Source organism: Ammospiza caudacuta, chromosome 6, assembly GCF_027887145.1.
Source record: "Ammospiza caudacuta isolate bAmmCau1 chromosome 6, bAmmCau1.pri, whole genome shotgun sequence".
NCBI lineage: Eukaryota > Metazoa > Chordata > Aves > Passeriformes > Passerellidae > Ammospiza > Ammospiza caudacuta.
In genome coordinates, this window is record NC_080598.1 from 39,173,427 (window position 1) to 39,199,444 (window position 26,018).

Consider the following 26,018-nt stretch of genomic DNA (forward strand, 5'->3'; position numbering starts at 1 on the left):
TTTTGTTAATAAATGAAGATCAAATTGTGCATGTATTGGGATTTTCCCTCTACTGTAACCTTTGAACTTACTCCCAGGCTACAAACTGTATTAGACAGAACTGGCTGAAAATGGGTAACTGATTCTGCAAAGATGGATTAAGGACTTTTCACATCAACAGGGCTGATTTTCATTCTCTGCCCATTGCTAGTGAATACAGTAAATGATGCTGTGGGGATTCCTCTTATATTCTCAGCTTTTGTTTTCCTTTTGTTGATTTTTTTTTAAACTTCCTTAGCAGAAAGGAATATTTTTTTAAAGACCAGAAATAACCCCTAAAGATCAAAGTCCTGAAATTCATTCTGTTATGTTGAATGTGAGGAAAAGAATGAGAAACACAACAAGGGCATTAAAAACAAATTAATACATTCCTGTTTAGGAAAGATCTCAGAAGAAGCAGGTTGTGAATGAGAAACTCATATGTCTCAAGAGTCCTTTTACTAGGCTGTACTGGATTAAACAGCACTTCTGGTGGGAGAGAGATATGTGGAGAGATAGAATGTAAGAGAATAGTGCAGAAGGCAGTCTCACCCCTGAGGAGTTGCAGCTCACCAATCACCAAAGATTAGCAACAGGCCTGCCCTTAATAGGCCACAGCTGTGTCCAATAAGAAGATGAGTGCTACAAAAGAGTGGGTTAGTGGGGTGAGGAGGGAGTTGGCTGTGCTGGGAGATGGAGTTTGTTGGTCATGCTGTGAAGAAGAAGGAGTCAGTACTGCAAGGAGATGCCCATAAGAAATCATTGAGAAGGTATGGCAGCTTTTGTAATAAGAAGACAACAGGTAAATAGTTTTGAAGGTTCCAAACACTGTCCTTGCTCACTACATTTCAAACTGTGACCCAGGCCAATTAAGGAGATCTTTTTTATCTGATAGTAGATAGCTTTGTGATACAGCTGCATTTTTGTAGGAGAATAAGTGGCCATGGAAGAAAATTGGTTTAATTATAAGATCATTTGCCTAAGAGCTTTCAGTTAACTATCTAGCAGAAACATAAGGAAAGCTACAAGTTGCTTCTTTTTTTAAGGCAAGGTTATTGATGTGTTTTTTTAAAGTTTCATCATCTGTGTTTTAAGTCCTTAGGAGTTCAGAGATCCACCTGATGAGTAAGTGAGTAGCACAGGGTAAATGATTCATATCTATTTTTCTTTTTGTACCCATATTTTACTCATTTTGGACCTGTTGACCTATGCTGGTAAATTGAATATCCATGAACAGGTTATAGATTACTTCCACTACTGCACAGGATTTTATATTTCAGTTTCTCTGCCCCTAGTACCAATACCTCAAAAAATGAAGTCAGCTGTAAAGTAGTTCCAGTACAAATCCAGCCCAAGTTGCTGCAGCTAAGCTTTTAATATCAGTGTTCTCATTGCATTGATTCTTAGCTATATGCACTAAGATACAAGCAGTATTTTCTTATCCAGGCACACTGCATGTGGTTTTCCTATCAGTTCTGTGTTATAAGCTTATATTTTTGTACTGTAAAACATTAGCTCTTTGGGGTTTTGCTGTCTGTAAAATTTCTGTGTAAACAAGAAATTTTACTGGTCTCAGTGGACAGAGGTAATTTATTAAAATGATTAATTATTATGTGTCAATCTGCATCAAAGCAAGAATGTACTCTACCCATTTTCTCATACAGTGCCACCTTTTAGATCAGCAGCCCAAATTATCTTTGTAAAGAAATGCAATTCTACAGATGTCAGTAAGGCCTCACCAGTTTGGGCCAGCCTGTAATTGGGATCAAAAACTAGCACTGATAATAGGAATTTAGCTAAACTGTCTACAGAAATATAAAGTTTTGTACAAGATTCTTAGCTTACTTGATGTTTTAAGGTGAGACCCAGACCTAGTGGCAGTTCTTTTCTGTTCATTTAGGAAGCAGCAAGTTGCAGACCAAAAGAGTACAAAACCTGATAGATCTTTTGCTTGTATTTCAGTGAGAAGCACCATTGAGATCGCCTCTTGCAAACTAATTTATAGGCAGTGTTGCACAGTTATTTTGGTAGAGAAATGTTATCTGTTTACAACATGTTCTCAACGTAAGTGGTGTGCTGCACTGACAATGTCAGCAGTTATTCTGGGGGAGAAACATTTGTCTGTCATTTTTGCAGTAACATTTCACATATAACAACTAGTCTATGTACCAGTTGCTGCTCTGACCCCAATGAGAGAAGGAATAGCCTGGGGCTGCTGAATCTTTTGCTAATGATTTCCAAGTATTTCACAGTGGAGGACCAGTGTCACTGGCAGACATCTTAAATATTGAAAGGCCCCAGTGAAGATTCAGGCCTCACTGTACATATGAGATAAAAGACATCTCCACCTTAGAATTAACAGTAAGCAGAAAATTCAGACAAAGCAGATCAGAGAGTCACACAGTCCATGCTGATAAGATGCTCAGTAGTTTAACTCCAAAGTAGTGGCCTCCCAACTCGACTGAGCTAACTCTATTAGTTGGTTTCCTCTTGGCTTTCTTTGCACAGAAGCTGCTCTGCATTTGCCCTTCTATATGGATCATGGCCCCAAGCTAGCCTACACTTCCTGGCCCAGGGGTGACCCACAGACAAGGAACATGCACCTAGAGGAAAGGATTCTGTCTCAGCACTGGAAAGAAAGGGAGCACACAGTTGGAAGGGAGCTGGGCTTCTAGATGTCACACCAACTCAGGGCTTCTTTCCTTATTGGGAAACTTAGACAACAAACCAAAGCCAGAATCCAGCCCCATCTCACGGGCAGGACTAGTAAGGTTGCCCAATGTTCAGCATTACTTGCACTTTCATAGGAAAGCAGTAAGCAATGTTTTGAGAAAAAACAATTCATTACTGGCCACAGAATTATATCCAAATATACTTGCAAGTTATCTCAAGCAGGTAACCTTAGGAAGCAGGCTTAAGACTGACATTTGGAGATAAATTGTGTTTTCCATAACAATATTGTACCCCATCAGTGTATGAAATTCAATCAGTAGGTGCTTGTGCATGTAAATGTGAGCAGAAATTAACCAAAATCACATTTGAGAGACTTCTGTGGTGTTAGGCAAGAAAGATGAGATCTTTGTGTCTGGTGCCTCATGTATATTTTAGCAGACCTATGCTGTAGCAACAGAATATCCTATATTTAAATAATAAAGATAGTGAAGACTTCAAGATTGTAGCCCTATCTGCTTTTCTTCTGTACCTTGATAAACAGTTGTGGTAGATACTGATACCCTGGTGTCTCCCAAAGTGGTTAGAAGATGCAACCATCAAACCATTCTCAGCTGTAAAATTATAGTTTTGTGTCTGTTATAAACTAAAACTCCTTGCTGCCTTCCAGTATCAACCTGTACCTAACTGCACCTGAGGTGATGCTGTGCTCTGACACAGCACTTTTGGACACCTCAGATGGCTCCTTTAGTTGTGCAGCAGAATTTGAAAGGCAGAGAGAATTTGTGTCATCATCAACTGTATTGCAAATCATAGTTGACAAGGGACATAGTAGGGACATTCCAAAATAAGAGGATTTGAAAACACCACCACCACTACCACACCTCTGCATTCATTGTTTTTAATGAAAAGGTAGCTCATTTTAATTGTACCATGAGGTGTATTACATATTAAGCTTAAAAAGAAGAGAAAATGGTACCCTTGGTCAGTATGTCACTAATATGGTGGTGCTGACTCTGCATTAACTCCAGGCTTGTTTCTCTCCCCACTCTGCCTCTGTAGCTAAATTAATCAGCTTTTTGCACTGGCAGGAGCCAACACAGGGCTGGTGTATGCTGACACTTCTTGGCTCAGCTCAGTGATGCTTTATGCTGTCAAGAGTAAGCACAAATCACAGATGAGAGCTAAAAGTAAGCTTAATAATTAATATTAAAGGGCAGTTCTGCCAGTACAAGTAGTGGTTTGTAGAAAACATGGAATAGCAGAATAAAAAGCCATGCAAAGCCAATCATGTAAAACTAAACTATCTTGTACTATGATCTGAAATACCCAGTTGCATCAGAGAAGGATGCTCTTTCTAATGGCCTTAGATAGTTATGAATAAGACTGACAATTTAAATATTAGAATTCATTTTATTAGTATAAATTATGTCAATAGAAATGGCAGTTCCAGTATCACTTGACAGTGATGCTGCTGTGTTTCCTTTCAGGTTGCCTCTATTGGTAGAGCTATCTGGCACCATCAATTTAAGACCAAGCCTGACTGACAAAATATTTTGTTCCTCAGGGCCTTTCATGTCAGATGTAGAGCATTTCTGGGACTGTAGCAGCACCTGTCCCAGCTTTCATTTGCAAGAGCTTCCCATTCTGTCTCCCCTTTCCCATACCCCTAACACTCTCTGTTTGGTGCAGTTCTCACAGAAAGTTAAAGGGCCCTTAAGGAAACACATTTTGGTCTCCAGAGTGCCTTAAATAAATTTCCAAAATTACAGCTTACATGGAAAAAATGCTTCACTGGGTTTTCCATCTTTCAAACAGGCCTTTCCCACCTCACCCTTCAGATGACAGACATATCCTACATATAAACTTCTTCTACTAAGATCAAGTAGAAGGGATAGAAGGGAGCTGGGAGTCCCACAGTGCCCCTGCACCCTGCAGGCACTCCCAGTACACTTGTCCCTTGTCCTCTGCCCCCCAAACCCACACCTTGTCCCAGCAGGAACCCCTTTGGGGGATACCTTCATTCAGGCCTGGTGATGGGGGTACCAAGGCTGGCTCTGACAGACAGTGCAAACACTTCTCAAAAAAACCTCTAAACCAGTTCAATACCACTCTGATACAGAATTTCTGAAAAGTAGCCTCCTGTATGATTTCTTTTCTCCTCAGAAATTATGCTATGTCTAAATCCAATTTGCAGTAAATTCAAAATTTTCCTTGGCAATCTGTTAAATCTTTTTTCTTCTTTCTCCCATTTTCACTCCAGATCAGACTTTACATGCAAAATGGTTGAAATTCGGTATTTAAAACCAAGGTTTTGCTATCAAAATATTTGGATTTTCTTTAAATTGTGCTTAAGTGTTGCTTTCAGTGCTGTTTGTAGGATAACCTTAGGCTCAGCCTTACATCCAAGTTTGGATCACACCAGAGGTTGCCTGAAGAAAGCAAAATGGCTAACACATTTTTGTATGTTTCAGTACTTAAACAGTTCCACAAACTCTAGCTTGAAAACAAAAAAATTACAGTGACTGATCAGATACCAAAATTAAAAATATTAATTTAATGTCATACCACCTGTAGGGGGATAGAGTATAAGAAAATAAAGATAGTGTAGAAAGTAATCTTACCCTTATAAGGAGTTGCAGGTGGGCCAATTATCAAAGATTAGGAACAGGCCTGACTTTAACAGGCCACAGCTGTAACCAATGAGAAGAAGAGTGCTATAAAGAGTGGGGTGGCTGCTTGAGAAGGGAGTTGGAGTCAGTGGCTGCTTTGTAAAGGAGGAAGAGTCAGTGCTCTGAGGAGTTGCCCACGAGAAATGCTGAGAGCGTATGAAACTTTTGTGATAAGGAGATAACAGTATGGAACCCTTGCAATAGGATGAGAACAACCACCCTTTCATGAACGTATCCCATGTGAGTCTAATCTAATTTGAGGAAATGGAGTAATGTGATTTTAGATCAGAAACAAACCAGGAAAAAGAGCTTCCCTACATTACCTTACTGAAACATTTTATCATGTAGTGATAAACAGTCCGTTTTCTCAAGTTTACAAATGATATCAAATTGTTGTTAAATTTTTTGAGGTTTCCTGGGATTATTTTGCTTTTAGAATTCTGTCTTACTTGGTACAATGTTAATTACTGAGAATTTATTCACAAGTTCCAGCAATCTAGTTTGTAGAATAGGAGCCAACACTGACAGTTCAGCTGAGACACAGGATAATATTGGATTTCAAAATCGGAAAAGTTTAAAAACCTTGACCACCCCACAAACATTATTTTGGCAAGGAACGACTCTGTTATCAGTGCCAATTCTTTGGCCTTGCTGTAGCTGTGAAGGAATTCAGAAGCTCTGATTTCTAGACAGCATTTGCTGGCAGCTGCTATTAGGACTGCCTAACCAGGTAACCAGTTCAGCAGAACCGTGTTTGCATGACAGCAGTGCATGTGGCCCAGCACATATCTGCCAGGGCTGATAAGGCTGGCACTCTGCAAGTAACTCGGCCCTCCTTTGTGGGGCTGGGATGGGGAGGCACAAACAAGGACACAGCAATATTTACTCTTCACAAAATGTTTTCTCTGGCACCTCTATGATTTGTTTCCAGTGCCTCTCTCTCGCCAAAAGGACAACAAGTGCATTTATTTGTGTTTTTAAAAATCAGCTCCCAACTCAGGCCTACTTTGTGCAGACTGTGTTATCAGCAGCTTCCATTTCTTAACTGGGGAGTAAGAACAAGCTATAATTAAAGGCTGAAGGTATTTATTCTTTCTTCCCTGCCCTGAAGGGACTGAGCTGTTGCCAGCAATTACAGGCAGCTGGAAGTTCCCTAGGATCACAGTAACCAGGAACCAGTAAGTGCACTCTGGTTCCATCTCCCTGCCCTAGAAAAGCTCCTCTGCCACCAAACTGTGACACTTCCCAACTCTGTCTTTCCTCTGGCCCCTGAACACCCACCAAGGAATGGCCTTGTGGGTGGTGATAAGATGCTCAGAGTGGCGACAATTTTGCCATTCAATTCCCTCCTTATAAGCAATTTCAAAACCTGTAGATGTGGACATGCAAAGCGTGTATGCACAAGTGTTGTAACCAGCCCTGAAAAGGCCATGGAAACCAGGGCATGTGGCTGCCCTTGCAGGTGATGAGTTACATCATTGCTAACTTGTCCTCCTACTTTGCATAATATATATAATTTTTTTTTCCTTTTGTGTGTGTGTAACAAGGAGTGCTTTCTGATGAAGTTCCCATCATTGCAGTGGCTGTTTTCGTGCTTTACTTGGAGACTGTACAGAATGTGATCCTGTTGTGGCGGCTTTGAATGTTTTAGTAACAGGTAGAGACTCCCAGCATTGTGTGTAAGTAACTGTGTTACTTTTTATAGCAATGTTAACTTGTCTCATCCTGTACTGCTACTACTAAGTGTTTCATTTTGATTTACATGGGTGGTTGCCAGTTTCTTCCTAAATAACAGGTAGTACAAAATAGAACCAGAAAATCTCATGTAACAGAGAGTTGTGTGAATTTTACAAATCAGAGCAGTTTAATCTGTAAAATGTTTTTTAACTAACAAATATCGCAACTATAAAATTATGATATTTCACACAGTCTGTTTTGAAGCAATGAATCAGCACGGTGACCGATTTAATTATTATTTTCTCTTCCTTCTTTTACTACCCAAGCGTGTGTCTCTTGTTCTGCTTCCCCATTCCTTCTGTCCTGCCCTAATCCTTCAGCATTTCTTTGATTTGAAAAATCTCCCTAGAATATTGTTGCTTCCTCAGCAGCCTTTATATTTGCTCCTTTTTCCCTCTGAGCTGCCCTGTCTGCACAGCCATCTCTGCTGGTTCACATTGCCCTCTAGCATCCAGACCCAGCAGAGGTCACTCAGCAGGCCATGGCTGGGTGTTAGCTACCTGAACACAAGGAACACAACCTGAAAAGATCTCTAACAGCAAGCTGCACATAGTTCTAGTTCTGGGATGTTAGCAAGAGGAGGAACTGAATTCTAGATACTTGCATGCCTGCCTAAGTCCTTCCACTTACCAGAAAAACACAGATACAAAAAAAAAAAAAAAAAAAAAGGTAAAAAAAAAATTCAGTTGTTCTGGGGGAATTCTGTGTAGCCTGGGTACAGTTTCACAAATCTAGAGGGTCTGGAGAGAAGCCCTGACAGTTAATATATTCATTACCTCCTGAAGAAGAAAATTATGGCATTGAAAGCCATTCCTTTATGTAAAGTCCAGAACAAGCCAGTGAAGAATACAGTTTCAAATCCTGACCACCAAATGAAAAGTTGATCCAGCCAAGATGGAAGCAGCCTGGAACAGCCGGTTTCCACAGGCAGTAGCTGCTTCTGCAGTCTCTCTGCTCTATAGCCAGTACATGCTATAGCTATTTCTCTTCTGTCTTGACCAGGAAAATCTCCTGGAACAAGGAATGACTGCTGCTTATCCTAAATCATTGAAATTCATGGTTCTGAATGTTGTTGGAAGTGCAGAGAATGAGCAGGACATTGTGTGGATAAATACAAGTGGTGATAGGCTTCAGCAACTGCTGCTGTGAAAGATCTCAGGGAGAGACATGCTTATGTTATGGCCCAGACCAATGGGAAGAGCAGCTCCCCTCCATTATAATTTGAATTTACCCACAAAGTCTGGTAGTACTTGACTAGCAACAGTCTCAGCACAGATCTGGGCCACCATCAGAGACTGAGCAATGCACACACACACAGCCCTCAGTGCTCCTGAGCAGCTGTAGCTGTATGGACCAGTGGCATCCCAGAACGTGTGCCTGTGTGAGGAGCAGGTAGGAAACAGAAACCTATTGGAAAGGCACAAAACTGAAATTCAGCAAAAATCACTCAACTTCCTCAGCTGCAGCTGCTCTCACACAGAGAAAACCACTTGGGTGGTTCATACCTTGCCCACTGACTTTTCTCTCCTCCCTGTACTAGATGGGGACACATCTCTGAAATTCTGTGGGGAAATCAGGATAGAAGCCTGCAAGTCTTTCAGCCCCAAGGGTCCGACTGTAGCTACGTTTACTGTATGGTACAGAGAGTGCCTGGAGCTGTGCTCCAGCTGGCTGTGGCTCTAACTCAAGACCACTCATTCTTGAGACTATCTCTCCAACCAGCTTAAGAATTCTCAATCTACAAAAGTAAATTATACTCAGATTTGTTGGTTTCAAAAGGGAACTGGGAGGAATGGACTAAAAATAAGCCCATTTACCCTCCCCCTGGCCACATTATGTGGCCTGGCAGCCAAATACCAGCTTGCCTTGTGCCTCACATTGGAGGGGAGAATACATTTGCTTGTACTGTCTTCTTCTATTTCCCCTCTTCATCCCATCCTTGATTATTTAATAAATGCGCTTGAAGTACCTGACTTTTTCTTATAATCAAATGATTTTATTCCCCTAACTGAATTTTCGGTTAATTTGGTGGCAGCAGCTCGAACCAGTTATCCTTGTGTTTCTCATAAAACATGCATACATCTGTGACAATTTTTTTTCTTAGTGTTTGACATGAATTTTACATGAGGGAAGATGAGGTTAAGAGCATTTGCCTTGATAATGATAGGTCGTATTTCCAAATTGCATAATATTTCTATTTTTAGATATAAATCAAAATTGTTTCCAGAATCCCTGAGGCCTGTACTTCATACTTCCAGAGAAAATGTGTCTCATACAAAACCTTCTTTTTTCATGGAAAAGGACACAGAGAACTGATGCAGTGGGAAGAAAAAAATGCTTACAAAAATACCATAAACAAAATAGTCCCCAGAGAAGGTTATAAAAAAAAATTCCCACTAGCAGCAACAGGGATTCTCAGTAGTTCTGTACTGGCAGTGAGACAGTTCACATAAATTTCAATACATTAATATTAACAGTGGTTAAAAAAGAGCTTTTTTTAGGCTACACAATTGCAGATTAAAAGGCTGTAGCTTAGAATGGGACTTTATCAATCTTTGTCATTACTAAATTTAGCTCCTTACCAGCAACTTTCAGAAACAGATTTTCTTCATCTGCAAACCTCTTTATATACATAAGTTTTTCTGTGCAATAAGCAGGCAAACTGGCACAGGCACTAACATGCACACAGGCAGCAGGCTCTGCTCTGGCTGCTCATCCTCACAACTTGCTTCCTCCTGCATGTGCCACCAGCTGGAATGCAAGCACAGAGGAGGGGGATTTGACACCACGTTCTCCCTTGTAGAATCAGATTTTGCACTTGAGATAAACGGGAACATGGAAGTGACATAGGACCATAGACCAAAACAGATATTTGGCTGCAGAGTGAGTGAATTTGGGTTAATGTACCACAAGATACTGCAGGAGGTTTTAAAAAACTGCTTTTGCACTGACCTGTTTCTCAGACAGTTTTTTCAGCCCTACTTTTGCTATATTTAGATGTAACTTCCCCTTTCATTGTTATATGGAATAAACCACTTATTCTCCACAGAATCCAGAGAATATTTTAGGAAAAAGAAAAAAAAGCTTCAAAAATCTACAGCTGCACATCAGAATCAAAGTAAGAACCACACATTTTGGGTAAGTTGGTGGTGTAGCACTGACATCTTTATGGTACCCTTGTGCAGATAACGTCATGTATCAAATGCAGCTGGCTCATTTCATTTTGCATAACCAACTTTCAATATTCATTACTTTAAATATGTTAGAGGCAGGTAGAGCATGTCATGTGTGGCCAAATATACTTTTTAATTTTTATGTCTTTGAATCTATAGCCCACTGTCATTAAAGAGCTTGGACTGCTTGCTACATACTTCAGCTAATTGAATAGGAGTCCTCTGTGAAATGTTATCTACAGCAACAGCTCCAGGGTTGCTCCAGCTTGAGTGCTGTGGACAAATATGAGCACTTCTTTAACACTTGGCTGCAGAAAAGTCAGTTTATTAGCCAGTTCTTAGGATTAGAGGTTCTCGTGTGCTAAAAGCAGTCTCTAGGAACCAGGCTGGCCAAGAAAAGCTACTTTCAAGACAGAGTGGAGTGACTTCCAGTGATTTCTGACACCACAGTGCAGAGAAGTAGACAAGTAATCCACCTTGCTGTTCTTCCTAAACAAAGTGTTGACTGTCTAAGGTTCTCCCCGCCTCGCTTTCTTGCCTAGTCTGAAGTATCATTAGCTAGGTTTTTCACTGGCAGGAGGCACAAGTAGTTTATTAGTAGACTAGTACTGGTCATGAAACAATATTTTTCTTGGAAACTGTTTCTGACTTACTGTCTACTGATAAGAGAATAACATTTCAGGAACCTGAAAACAAAACATGTATAGGTAGTGTTGACAGTAGGGATGAAGCTTTAGAGGAGACTGTCACAGTGACCTCTCATATGTTGTTATTGTCACAGATACATCCCACTTGATTCAAATTAGAGCTATATTGAAATGCTGCTGAATTTTCCACCTGATTCCCTATTAAGCAGTATTACTGTTACTTCTGATAAACCAGCAAATGATCCCAGATCTCTCCACCACTCCTGCAATTGCAGCAACTCACTTTGATACTGCTGAAGCAGTCTTGAGGGGAAAAATCTCCTTGGAAATTCCAATTAGTAACTGACATTCATTAATAGAAGAATCTGCTATGCTTCCTATGCATTTGATAATCCTAATTGATGGCTATTATGTGCATCATTGAACTGATACCTCTGTCTGTCACCTGAAGATGACTCCTGCACCTTGGAACATACCAGGTCAGTCTCAGACTTATTCTACTCCAAGCAATACTAACAGAAAAGCTTCTCTTTCAGCTGCAGTGCTACAGACTTGTATCCAGTTATAACCCACCACATCCCAGCTGTGTGATGCCTTTGTACAGTTTTGACCAATTCTGGTTTGTTGCAGTCAACAGAAAATTGTCTGCAAATAATTTTTGCACAGCACTTAAATAGTACATTCCATGATGGACTCATATGTGTATATATGCACTTGAGGTTAGACATGGACAGGATCTTTTGTCACACAAACTCATTAAAATTCTTGTATAAACAGTGGAAACATACAAAGTAAATATGCATGTAGGCCACATGTTTCATTGCAAAGACAATTAACTGGAAAAAAAGTATTGGTTCTTGTAGAGAAATGGCACAAAAAACAATGAGAAAGGAGACAAGGGACACAGGAAGGATGAATGCTGAAAGTGGGGCTCTGGTTTATGGCTAAATATATGTTTGGCTCTTTTTGCTTGGCTAAACATGAGAGCTTGCATGTCAAGCAATGCCTAAAAAGGAGAATGGAATTAAAACCAAAACTGCTCTGTGGTCCTACTTATTTCTTCAGAAAAAAGAGAATTATGCAAGTTCCTTGTAAGACTGCATCCAAGACACCTGATATCTAAAGGCCAAAATCTTTTTATAATTGAAACAAGGTAATATCTGTAAGATTCTTTTATAAAATTTTAAATGAGTAGTATCATTCATGTGATCCAACTCATTGTTTTATGCGTATGTAAGGAAGCAGAACTCAGGGCACAGGTATTTTTACAATGTGAATAAATTAATTATCTGGATAAATAAAACTCACCCATTTATCCTAATTTACAACTGACATTAAGAATTAACAGCAGTTGTTTTTATTGGAATAATTTCTGCTTCTGCAATACAAAGGTATGTTGAAACTGGTAGTTTTCCACATGTGGCCACAAGACTTGATCAAGAAATGTCAAATCACATTGGCACTTCTCAATGGCTCGTTTGTGAGTTACTGCAACAAGACATTCTAAGAAATCTAGGACTAAGCTGCACTAAATTTAATTTTTGGCTTTTAACAGCTTTCCTTGGTGCTCTTACAATTTGAGTATGCTTCTTAAAAGTTTTTGAGGAAAGTAGGTTTTCAACAGATTGTCTTCTCAACATTAAAAAATGTTGGTACATTGCTATACATGACAGAAAACAAAAAAGGAGCCACAAATACCTTTTGTAAAAACTAACTTCCTCAGCAAAATATTTGGCCATTTTGATAGCAAACATGACTTGACTTCAATCTAAATGTTGTTAAGTTTCCTAAGAATCTATGATTTTCCAGAAGCAGTCTTGGGAAACAAATCAAAAGAAAAAAAACCCCACCAGTAAACTTGGAAGGGTAGAGCAACATGATAAAAAATAAGAATGAGATAAAGATGAATAACTGCCAAATCTAACACAAGTCCCTTTTAACAGCCAGCAACTACAGATTTGACTTCAATGAAGAGGTGGAACACAGGACTTGTGGTTCTCCATGGAAAGATGGAAGGCATCTCATCCATCTTCTCACAGTTCTCACATTTCAGCATTTGGCACAAAACAGAGATTTACACATAAAAAAATCTCCCTGGTCCCACTTATTTACTCATTGTGCTATTCACAACAGAGGAAGACCTGCAATGTCAAGTCCCAGACCTTGATGCAACCAACCCAAGTATTCATTATTTGTTTCCTTGAGGCAGAATACAACAATTTTTTCTGACACACAAGTCTTTTGAGTTCCTCTGCTATTGGATAAAATAACTAAGACAAATTTTAAGTGAAGAAAATTAGCTTTATTTATGTAAATTAGAAAAAGGAATTGTTAGAACTTTGGTCAAATTGTTAATTCTGTACAATTTACAATTATATTTACATACAAAACTTCTAGTAAAATACAGTACATCACACTCTTCCTGAGTCACAGTGTGTTTCTCAGTTCTGTAAATAGTTTTTTCTTCTTCCTTTTAAAGCAATTAGATTCAAGAAGGAAATAGTATCCTCAGTTTGACAGTGTTTGGTTTAGGTAATACTGTATTAAGAAAGAAGTCAATACATTGTACTTAGAAAATACTTCGTAGCCATTGCAGTTTTGATAGTTATTTTTCTATATTAAAATATGTTCCTTGCTAAAAATGTTAATTACATACTTCTTATTATGAGCTTGTTGCACTCTATTTAAAGACACAAGACAAGGTGACTTCAAATACTTCCATCTCTCACTGCAGAGATACAGAAATCAGGTTACAGGTACAGATCAGTGATCATTCAAAGATCAGGAACATCCATCCACTTAGAGCAGAGGTCTGAATTGAGGCACAGTATGTTAAGATTGCTGTCCAGTCCTGGACAGGATATGTAAGCTATTGCCTGGCTCCCCTAGCAAACTTACCAAAGCACACATCCTGAAAAGTGAGACTGAGTCAAGCAGCAAGACACCAAGCCTGTCAATCCTTACACATGCATGGCAGTCCCACTCTGGACAGAGCCACAGTCCCCAGCGAGGGGCTGTACAGCTGCATTGCACAGCATTTGCTACATCTTGGCCAGCTCAAGATGTTATTAGGATTAAAGCTATCCATATTAACTTTACTGAGTTGAATTTTCTGAGATTGACAATAAACTGTTATAAGGCTTACAAGGATATTTAATCTGTTTAATGAATGATGCAGTGTGTTAAATTAGTAATTAGCATAGATTGCAACTTGTAAGTAAATTTATGTCCCTGTTAAATCCAAAACCCAATTACAGTAACTAATTTTTGACAAATATTAATTTTTAAAAAAACTTTACTTAATGGCTAAGTGTGGGATGCTCTTAAATATATCTATGGTAAAGTACGCTATATTTTTTTTAACATAGGCATGTGCATTTCTGATATTTTAGTCCAAAATAATAAAAAAATACAGATTTGATGACCTCTCATTTACTCATAGTGTTTAGAGATATTTAAGAAGTCTTTCACTAAGAGAACTTTACCTAGAAATTTGCTTTCTCTTAAAAACTTTCTGTAATACTTCAGCACAAACTGAAATACATGATATCAACTCACAACAATCCTTTGATTAGAAATTAAAAGGGAATTTTTTGCTGTTGACATCAAAGTGCATAAAATGACAATATGAGGCTTTAAAGAAAATTGGTCTTCAGCTGAATGCTTGAACTTTTCCCAGGATTTTTTGCATGTTTAGTAGTCTTCACTTTGATGCTTTCTTGATTGCCTTTAATAGCTGACTCAAGCCTGGCTTTCATAGTTGGAGAGGAGGCCATTAGTTTTTTAAAAACTGATGAATATTGTGGACCAATCTGCATCAGAGTTTGCAAAGCAAACTCATGTAGATTTTTTGCCGAGATTGTAGCAGAAACCAGCGCATTTTCATCCAAAAGAAAGGAAATGAGGATGGGAAGAAAGCAGGCCACCAAGTGAGCACCTATAAACATGGAAAACAGAACTTAAATACACAATTTTCAAAAATAGTGTCAAATTCTAACTGGAAGTATTTCTCTAAGTTAACATGTAATTCAAACTGTAAAGCTTCAAATGTTAGCTGAACTGTAGGGTAAAAAACCCAACATTCCTGTGAGCAATTTTCTTGGCAATTAGTGTTCAGGACTGAATTCCTAGTGGTCATTTTGGTTTTAGTTTGTTATTTATGGCAACTTTGAGCCTTTTTAATGCTTTGGGTCGAAGAAATGGAAGTAACTTACGGTGCTGTTCCTCAGCAGCAGCAGTCAGAGCTGTAACCACCTTTATTCCTTCCTGAATGACTTGAAGTTCAGCAGCATTTTCAGGTTTTGCTTTTTCTGTTTCCTGCAGTTTCCCCACAATGGATGGCGCTAAAGAATGGATATAAGGGTATGACACAGTTTTGTTTGGATGCTGAAAGATGGAGTGCAGCAGCTGGTAGCATTTACACTGTACCTAAAGGGAAAATGAAACTTGCAGTTAAAAAGCATTATAGTTCAAAATACATCTCTGGGTGCTCTAAATCTAACAGCTTGTCAGATAAAATTTTTGGGAGAGAGAAAAATGTGCTTCACAACTTTAAAATTCATCAGGTTGTAGGCTGCTGATGTATAATACTTTACAGGACTATTATAACTTGTAATCAATTGTTAATAGAAACCAGATCATGCATTCTGTTTCTTTCCATCAAATTTTATATCTTCTGACATTTTTGAGGTTAGGAAAAAATACTATTTCTGTTTGAAGACTAGTATTATTTTGAAAATACTCTCTTCTTAGCAAAAGTGCAATACCAAAACAGTGGTACTTAAAATATAAGCAATATCTCTTTCAAACTGTAGGTACAATTTTAAAATGCCTTAAATGATGCAGTGGCTTGCATCTCTTTGGAAGTCAATAGGACTGAAACTGCCGAGTTCCTACATAATTTCCAAATGGCTCTGATGCCTAAACACTTGGATGAAATTTGCAAATGCATGCTAATATTTCCTTGCAGTCATATTTGGCATTTTCAGTTTCCTAACAGTGAAAACCAAAGTTTACAATACTGGGAATGTACTGATACTTTAAAAAGTATTGTCTTACAGTTATTTCTCAAGTAAATGAAACTTTAATTTTCTATTACTATACAAACAGATATAGTGGAGATGCAAGAAAAGCAGTTTACACAGAATTCTAACAAATACAAGATCTAATGGATGTTATTTTCAGAGCCGAACTTTGAAAGTGAAAAAAAAGCCATTTGTATAAATGCTTTTTTTCACTGATACATTTCTTTTGGTGAAGGATAGTAATATATGAATTGTGGCACTATAATCTAATGCCACTACATGAAAATATTTATGCTAGGTCAGAACAAAACATGAATCTAGTTCAGTAAGCTGCATCCAGCAGCAGCCAGGAGCTGATGTTTATGGACAGTACCAGTTTTGTAGTGGTACTTGCTCCAGCTCCCAAAGACTCACAGCTGAGGGATTTCCTGTGCAAAAGACACTATCTGTGTGCTGAAGATAAAATGAATAAAATTTGACAGGTGCCTGCAACACCACACAACTATATTGTGTACTTAGCAATGTACAAAGCACTGAGTCTGATGAAGTTAAAAAATAGGAATACAGAATTGCATACAGAACAATGATTAAATGCACTGCTAGACATGTTCTTTTCTTACTCACTTGTTCAAACTTTATTTTAAAATACAACAGATATAGTCAGGAGAGAATTAACTTCTATCAACACAGAGGAACAACTAAAATAAGCTAATATTCATTTAGTGTGGTAGTGACATTCCATTAACTTCACCAGTACTTACAAGAGGATCTTTTGAGTCAAGTGTTGTTTTAAACTTCTCAATACAACGCTTCTGAAGGCACTCTACAGTAGTAACTTCTGGGCTGGTAGACATAACAAATACTGTAATAGCAGTGAGAAGGCTGATTTCATCGAGTTCTTGGAGAAGACCATCTACTATCAACAAAGTAAGGAAATTGTTAGATTTGCATTAAAAATTCTACGAGTTCAAGTGGTACAAAGAGGTGGAATAGAAATATAAATGTCTACGTTTCTTCAGTTTTCAAATATACAAAATCCTCTGATACAGTGGGATGGACTTTTACTGCAACAAAAGCTAAGGACAAAATGGGAATTCAGGGGTGATCATATGCGTATTTAGAAATTATAGCATACTTCTATTCCATTGTTTCTTTGCATAAAGTACAATAAATATCTTTGAAGAGCTGGTATGACATATTAGAGTGCAATCTATTTGAGAATATAAAATTTGCATTTAGAATATATATTCTTTTGCTGTAAGTTTTAAACAATTTTGTAAAGAGAAGTTCCAACAACAAATTACAATGTAAGAGATTAAACAAAAGGAACAATGAAAATACTATGAACTCAAGAAGTTGAAGCAGCAGCACACAGCAAATTGATTCAAGACAAAAAATTCTTTTTTTGCACTACTGTTTTAATACCCTTCGCTTCACTTGAGACACTAGCTCTTAGTGGAGAACCTGCACTCAGTGAATGGCTGTCTTTTATGCTCTGCTGTACACTGAAGCCATAGCTCCTGTTTATGCCTTTGTCCATGGAATTACACTGTGGCACCAAATAACACAGGAGTAAGCCTGCAAACCCACTGTCCTGGTTTCAGCTGGGGTACAGCTAATTTCTTCTCAGCAGCTGTTGCAGTGCTGTGTTTTGGATTCAGAATGACAATGGTGTTGATAATACACTGATGTTTTGGTTTTTGTTAAGCTGTGTTTATCCTAAGTCAAGGACTTTTCCCATAGTCTCATGCTGTGCCAGTGAGAAGATAAGCAAATGAAACTGGGAGGGAGCATAGCTCAGATGGGTGTCTTGAACTGACCAAAGGGGTATTCCACACCACACAACATCATGCCCAGTAAATAAACTGGGGGCAGTTACTTGGAAGGCCAGATGATCTGCCTTCAGGAAGGGGGGGTCTGGCATTGGTCAGAGGGTGGTAAGCAACTAAACAGTGCATCACTTGTTTTTTTGTTATCATTATTATAATTTACCATTATTACTTTCTTTTCCTTAGTATCAATTATTACACTGTTCTTACCTCAACATACAAGTTTTACTTTGATTCTTCTCCCCACTCCATTAAGGTGGGGGGAAGAGGGAGTGGGGGTTCACAGTGAGTGGCTGTGTGGTGCCCAATTTCCAGCTGGGCTTAAATCATGACACCCACATTTATACTTTTATAGATGATGACTTCTCCTATGGACTGTAGGGACAAGACAGCACTATAGTGTCAACAGTGCTTGGTAACCAGCTAATTCTCTTGTGACTAAGAAGTCTTTTTTTAGATATGCATGAATTTGATTTAAATAAAACAAAACAACATTTCACACAAACATATCTCATTTTTAACTCATAAACCCAGTATCTGTGCCTACCTTGATCCCAACAGTCAAGCACTGTGACCAAAGCACTACGTAGAAGATCAGTCCAAGCATTCTGACTCTTCTCTGCTCGAGCCATTGGAGAAGACAAGAGTCCTTTCAGAGCTTGTAGAGATGCAGCAACTGTCAGAGGTAACTGGCCATCTCGCAATTTCACAGCTGTTTCTTTAAGTACCCCAATAATTAGGTACAAAATAGTAGGAAGAACTGAAACACTTCCTGGAAAACAATGCAAATTAATTTCACAGAAATTTAAAAAAATGCAGGTACTTTTTACATTAAAAAAATTGAGGCAGTTTTCTTGGATTCTCTTTTTAATGTATAATTTATAATTTTTAAGCATATCTGTGAATAGAGGCACTGGTAATTTGAAGAAAAGATTTGAAATATCATGTGGCCTCCTATAGCAAACAGGGAGTCAGACTGCTTAAATGAACTTAAACCTCTTCCCCTTTAAAATAAGCATTGTATATCTTTTCCTTGATGGTTTTATTATATGAAGTGTGGAATTATGTCATATTCAGAGAAAAGTAAGAACAGAACCACAGAGGAGGTGGTTCTCAGGGAAGAGAAGACATGGAGGTATACAAAGTATAGCAGAGTATACAGTATATACTAGTATACATACTGGTACATGGTAAATTCTTTGTATATACTACAATATAGAAAGAAGAGTAGAAAACAAATTTTCTGAAGCTGAGGACATCTATTTTTGAACAGCCAGTCTTTGAAAATTTACTGCTGGAATTCAGTAGGAAATGTAGGTCATGAACATTATTTACTTGCAAATTTTTTTATGCAAATGTATCATGACAGGTGCCTGAAGTAAGAGACATGGCAGCCACAGGACTGTAACTTCAGTTACCTACGAAAGGGGAAAAATTATGCAATTACACAGAGGAATTCTCATCTCTTTGATTATGTGAGCCAACTTTTGGAGCTGCTTCTTTATTCAACTGACTATATAAGCAAGCCTAAGGTCCTCTTTTTATTTACCTGAACAAAATGCTTAACCTCTCTACTGTAAACGTTCCCTGTGGTCTGATCCTACAAGGTGTTTGTGCAATAACATGGACAGCCAAAGACAAAAGTAACTACAGTGAGAAAAAATCCCAGATTATTTTTCATACAAGATAATTGTCCTCAGATCTAGGTGATGCTATGTTTATTTCCTTTCACTTTAAACTGATAAATAACAGGCTGCAGATGGAAATGAGAAATGCATATCATCACATGACAAGACTGCAAGGACTATACTCCATTTATTCCATTTGGAGCATCATATTCTCCATAGAAGAGCCATTTAACAGAGAACAATTTTTTTTTTTAAAAGAAGAAATTTTCAGGGGTGTTATATGGCAGAGATTTGTGTAAGGTGTAACAACAATACTTAAGATGGGAACAACAGAGGAGTAGGGCAGAAATGGTTTGTATGTGTGGCTGTAACAGTACTGAAAGTTTATTTATATATATATATATATATATATACACACATATATATATATGTATGAATATGATATTGAAGCTTGGTGGTGGGGAACCATCCTAAAGTTGGGAGTGACTCCAAAATGAATCATGGGTAAAAGTCAACTAATCTGAGAATTCAACCATAACTGCTTGCAGCCATTTGTTAATGTTCAAAGGATGGAAGGCTAACATCACACATCTCTCTTTTAAATTTTATTTATGTCTGCATTATAAATTCTAGAAAAGACAACTCAAGTAGAATATAATCATGTAGCTGTTGTACACTTCCCTGTAGAAAATGAATCTATTAATTGCACTGCTATAGGGTGGGAGAAAATGAGAAACTACTAATTTAATTGCTTCAGTTTTGTAACTTGTTTTGCAATTTGACAGTCAAAAAATAATAAGAAAAGGAAGCTGTCACAAACAAATCAACAAAACTTGCTGCCAGACTTAGCCAGCTAAGAAAATCGGGTAATAACAAAAGGACAGAAGGGCCTAATAGTCTTTCATTTATCTTTTCTTGTGATGAAATAGCATACCTTCAGGAGAGCAGATTGCAGGAACATCAGAGAGAATAACTAATGCTGCTGCTACAAGTCTACTTCCATCTTCTGACAGCAACAGATGTTTTCCAGGTGGAACTGCAGGGCTACCAGTCAATTTAGGGTTGAGCTGGGGAAGCTGTCTGACAAGAATACAAACACACAGCTCCAGTGTTGCGAAGACTAACGATTTCCCAGGCACCAGTCCCCCTGTGTCTTTGCCCTCTCCAAATTCTGGTAATGTTTCCTTTTCTGCAGCACCATCATCAACTGAAAGAAAAACAAGAAATATGGCAGAAGTCTGCAGGCTGTGACTTGTTTTCAAAAAGTTTACTTCTTAAGACTGTTTCAGTACCAAATTATAATCTTGACACATATATATGTGCATGGGTATGTATTCAAAATCCTACTAGCAAACACCCATCCTTCTGAATAAGCAAACTATGCAGTGATTGCCAAAAGACAAAAGGCTGCACAATAGACTTTGACATACAAAATCCTGAGGCACCAAGCCAATGTGATATCACCTGATACAAGCACTTTGAGTCTACTCCCAGTTTTTTCCTTTTAGAAAATGAATGTGAGGAAGTTACAACCAGAGTAACTATTGGAACCTGGCTTGTAACAGCTGTGTGTGCCAAGTCTGTCCATCGCTCAGTTTTAGCTAACACCAGCTTTGAACTGGGACTCCTCCCTCCCTGACCAGCTCCAGTTTCTGCAGTTTTTCTCCTCACTTTCTGCCCTCTGTTCAACACCTAAACCACCTGCTATCTATCATACCACCTGAATTTCTTATTTTAGGAACCTGGACTGTCTTAAGTAAACTAGAATTAGAATCCAACTGTGAAAGACTTCAATTAAGACACATCTCAGAAACCAGATTTCCAAGAAAGAATTGCTTTAACCCTGATCACAGCTATTCAAACATCTCACACAGTACTGTACCTTCTGCACTTCTCCGCTTTTCCTTCACATGTTCTTGTGCTGCAAAGAGAATCAAGCGAACCACTTCAAGGGCAGCAAGCTGAATATCAGGTGACTCTCTGGTCAGTATCAGTCGATGCAAAACATTCAGCAGCTCTACACCCAACTCCTACAGCAAGAAAAACATCTAACACATTTTAATTTTAATGCAGGAGTTTTTGGAACTTGTTAATACTTGTTAAAGCCAACAGTATTACTCTGATTTATTTCACTAAGGAACACAATGTAATTGACACAATCACAGGAGTTGGCATTTTCTTCACCATGCAGCTCCTAGCTCCCAGTAACAGCAGTCCCTATCAATTCTCCCAACAAAATAGCTATCACAGTTATTTAAGATATAGGGGACTTAAAACAACTGAAAAAGCCAAAGCAATCTTTATCTTCTGGCTTCTTAACTCTTGAAGGTGGGGACACTACATTGCACCTTTCCTACACTTTATGCATTTCCTTGGACAGAGCATCAACAATCAGCAGAACTTAGCCACATCCACAGGCTCGACCACTTTCACTGGGTCAGGCAATTGCATGGCATACGGGATGGTATAAACCTTAATTTAAAGCAAAAAAAAAAACAAAGAAATTTCAGTTTACTACTTCTTTTTAGGATCACTGTTGTGGTGTGTGGGTTTTTTTTTGGTTTTGCCTTTTTTCTTCTTTTAGTATCACTGCTTTTGTCCAGTCTTCTTTTATTGACTTTGATTTTTACAACAGAATTAATTCAACTGTGCCTTGATAGAGTAAGAGAACTCTCTTTTCTGGAATTTGGTCTTTACCTGGCTTTCATCCTATTAATCTATTTACTCCTTCCTGATGAAATGTCCTCAAATTCTCTGCCCCTCACCTTACAGGTTCCACATTGTATTCTTTTTTATCTCCTCCCTCTAGAGCTTTGGATTTGGGTGAAGCATATAACTTACCTACTACTCATATGTTGAAGATTCCTGGAAGTACAAGAGACTGTAGAGGCACTGTTCAGACTAAAACTATGCCTTAATTCTGAGGGGCATTTGGTCATTATGCATTACCTGATCACCACCTATTTTGGACCTTGGCCACGGAACATCGAAGAGTGCCTGCAGGGCATGTAAGCAGGCAATAATGTTCTCCATTGCTGCATCTGATCCAGGAGAGCACAGGAACTCCACACTAATTCCTGTAAGCATCAGAAAAAAACCCCCAATGTGTACTTGAAATTTTAAGAATTTTTTCCACTACTAAGTAACCTCACAGAAAGCCGAGCAACTATAGAAGTAGCATTTTAAATGAAGTAATCTCCTATTGCTAATATCTTGGGGCAAGACCTCTATATCCATCAAAACCATGACAGAAACTTCACCTTCTAGACAGTATGAGACCTAATGATAATTGGCTACTAACATAAATAAAACCCCAGCAATTTGTGAATAAAACACGAGGTCTAATGAACCAACAGAACAATTCATAACTCCTCAAAATACTGGAGATAACCTTCATATAAACTGCAATCTATATTTTCATCCCAGCTGTACAGCTGTAATTCCAAAAAGTGTGATGACTTATGTCATCACTATGTCCACTAAATAACAGCTGTGCAACAGAAAAGCAGTTTTAAATTTTCAGTTTCTTGGTAGGAAATGAAAATTAAAATGCTATTTTATTCAAAAGCAGAATAAACAAGCCATATGCCCACGGTCAAATACAGGAAATTTGATGTACTAAGCAGTAGAGGAAGCAGCTTTTGTACCAGAGGTCCCACTTCTAACTGAGACAGCAATGGAGTTCAAAGGAGAGCTGATTCTCTGCAGAAGGACTGGGATTCAAAGGCAGACATATGTAACAAAGTCACACAAACTCATTCCAAAAAGGGATTACAAAAAAAAAAAGATACAAAAGAGAGGCCAAGAACAAAATATAACCAGAAATGCCTAATTGTGTAAACTTAGAGAACTGGAACTGAATTCAACTACCTGATTAGCTCCTGCAGTAGTGGAGGCTTGACACCTTTATATGAATGTAAGGAAACACTTCTTTACTGTGTGGGTGACTGAGCACTGGCACAGGATGCCCAGAGAGGTTGATTCTCCATCCACACAGATATTCAAAAGCTGTCTGGACAGCAGTTGGCTTTATGTCCCCCTGCTTGAGCAGGAGGTGGACACAATGATCTCCACAAGTCCCTTCCTATACCTATAAACTATTGTGTGATGTAAAACTGTCCTTCAGTGAAAGCAATCCATACACTCTGTAACTGTTTTGGTAAAAACACTGTAAAATCCACCCTTGAACTTGCACGTTTATGAGCAGAGCAATAAGCATTTGTTTAGGGTTCGTTTAGCTCAGTGTTTTTTGTACCACATTTGGGGAAATGCCTTACAATTTTCTCACTAGGACTTAAAATATTTCTGACTGCATGTTTTTCCAAAAGATGCAATACTGAATGATACAGTTAAATTTGAATAATTAAAAATTTATTTGCTAACATTATCTACATTTTGAGTTACAGCATCTAGGCAGACTATGCACTCACTCACTAACCCAAGATAAGATGAAATCTGTCGGTATTCACATCCTCAGGAGATTTCACCAAGGGTCTGGTAGAAGAATCTTGACACATGGTAGTTGGGGTAACAGGTCTGGAGAGATTTGTAACTCCTTCATCTGGATCAACAACAATGAAACCTGTGCTAGTGAGCCATAAAGCTGTAGCATAAAGTATCAGTGCCCAGGAGCTGTAGTAATGAGGTCTGGCATTTTCAATTGTCTCTGCTGTATAAAATGTACCACCTAAAAGAAAAGAAATTAGTTTTAAAGGTGTAATTTATTTTCAACTACTGTATTTTCTCATTCTTAAAATGGGATTGTGTTCTATGTATGACTATTTTTTAATGTTTGGTATTAAAATTCAGGCCAATGAGGGCACTTCATTCACATTTATTTGGACAGAATGCAATAGATTACCTAATTCTTCTTTCCTACATAAAAATAGCCACCAAATAAGAATATCACTCTTCACATCCATGAAACCTCTGTTCTCAAAAATAGTCCTGATCTTTAAATAAGTAGGCTTATTCTCCATACCATTTAATCTTACTATGATCTTAACACAAGTCAGTTTGCTTACAAGGGACTTAGAAAAACATAACTAATTTGCCTTTTTACCTTCAGCAGGTAGTTGTGATGCATATTCTGGAGGCAAAGTTAAGAGAGCAAAATCCTGAAGTGCAGCAAGCCAGAGCTTGCTCAGTGTTCCAAGATCAGCCTGTACCAAGTCCAGAAGACCACTGGCCGAAAATGTTACATCTCTGTAGCTTTCTTCAGATGAGTTTACAATTTTTAAACTGTGCTTGTGTGTATCACATTGATTTTTCTGCTTTTCAATTGCAACTATGTAAACCTGTTGATATATTTGGACAGAGAGTTACAAATATTAATACTTGGAAAACTACTGCGATCACTAGCATGACTGCCTGTTGAACAGGCATGAGATTTCCTAGAATCTATTTCTGCTTCAAGTCCAGTAAGCATGGGTGAATAAGCCCTTTTCCTCTAAATGTTCTGAATCCTTTCCCCAGCTACTTATGAAGCAAGAATCTCCCAAAAGGGGAAAAATACTAAAATTCCTACCTGCAATTAAGTACCCTGCTCTTAAAAAGTAATACATTATTTGTCCAGTTTTTGCTTCCAACCATCAAACCCTGTTACAGCTACAGAACTGAAGAACTATCAAATAATATACCTATAATAATTATTCAGAAACAACAGTTAAACCCTTCCTAAATCTTTTTTAAACTGAAATGCTACATGGCACTTCTCGAAATTATGTGTTGCTTCATGTTAGCAGTACAGAATGAAGAGTACAATCTTGCATACTTGGCAAACTTTGGGTATTACCATTTATAGATTAATTTCAGTGTAATTTTCCTAGATACCTCTCTGGTTATCAAAAAGATAGAATTGAAAAAGTTTCAGACAAACAACCCTCTGTAGTGTCTCCAAAATGCCCCTGGAGGGAAGCTCTTCTCAATTATAAAGGACACATTTAGATTCAATGAATCTCAAGTCAGCTTTGTTGAATACTAGTTCCCTGCAATTATGATTTCTGCATCTTTTTAATGTTTGCCAGTTGTAGTGGGTTGCCCCAGAGAAGCAACTAAACACACACCAAGCCCTTGTCTCACACCTCCCTGCAGCAATAGGATGGGGGAATTCTGCCAATTTCTGTAAAAAAGAAATAGGTAAGATTCTAAGGGAGAAGGAACTGCCTAGGGCTTAAGCGAAATATTTGCAAATTACAGCTCACAAAAGCTTATAGGAAACTACAGAGTTTCCTTTGAAGAATTCTAGTGATCTTAATAATAGGCTAGAACAATCTACAGATCTTCACTTCTGACAGCTGAGTCTCACATCTCGTCTGAATTTTGACCTGGCTTCTGACCAGTGAAAGGTTGTTACATGCTATTAAAAACCTTTTCTTCATGTAATGATTTCAAATTTATCATGGTACTTTATCTTTTCCTGAATAGATTAAATAGACCAATCTATTTAAATCTCTCAATGAAAGCACGTTTTCAAGATTTTTATTCCCACCTGCTAGCTTGTCTCCAAGGGCTTTGCTATTTTGTCAATATTTGTTCTCAAATATGCACATGAAACATTGGTATATTTTTTTGCAGATGTTTACATAAAAACTACCTAATGCCTACTTTCTCCTCCAAAG

General features: G+C 38.1%; 1 protein-coding gene and 1 long non-coding RNA gene across 2 annotated transcripts in view; one reads left to right on the forward strand and one right to left on the reverse strand.

Annotated features, from left to right (window-relative positions):
- The first annotated feature begins 706 nt into the window (after nt 1-706).
- On the forward strand, nt 707-13,733 carry LOC131559527 (uncharacterized). The gene is made up of 4 exons (XR_009274893.1): nt 707-788; nt 6,941-7,039; nt 10,147-10,235; nt 12,861-13,733. It is a non-coding gene; the product is annotated as an uncharacterized LOC131559527 (long non-coding RNA).
- HEATR5A (HEAT repeat containing 5A) overlaps nt 13,204-26,018 on the reverse strand; it is a 64,610-nt gene continuing 51,795 nt past the window's right edge. The window contains exons 30-38 of the mRNA XM_058807922.1: nt 24,461-24,695; nt 23,837-24,085; nt 22,348-22,475; nt 21,281-21,428; nt 20,333-20,605; nt 18,318-18,542; nt 16,703-16,857; nt 15,132-15,345; nt 13,204-14,854 (exon numbers count right to left, since the gene is read on the reverse strand). Coding sequence (XP_058663905.1) covers nt 14,553-14,854; nt 15,132-15,345; nt 16,703-16,857; nt 18,318-18,542; nt 20,333-20,605; nt 21,281-21,428; nt 22,348-22,475; nt 23,837-24,085; nt 24,461-24,695 — 1,929 coding nt within the window. The 3' untranslated portion in view covers nt 13,204-14,552. The remainder of the gene's footprint in view (nt 14,855-15,131; nt 15,346-16,702; nt 16,858-18,317; nt 18,543-20,332; nt 20,606-21,280; nt 21,429-22,347; nt 22,476-23,836; nt 24,086-24,460; nt 24,696-26,018) is intronic.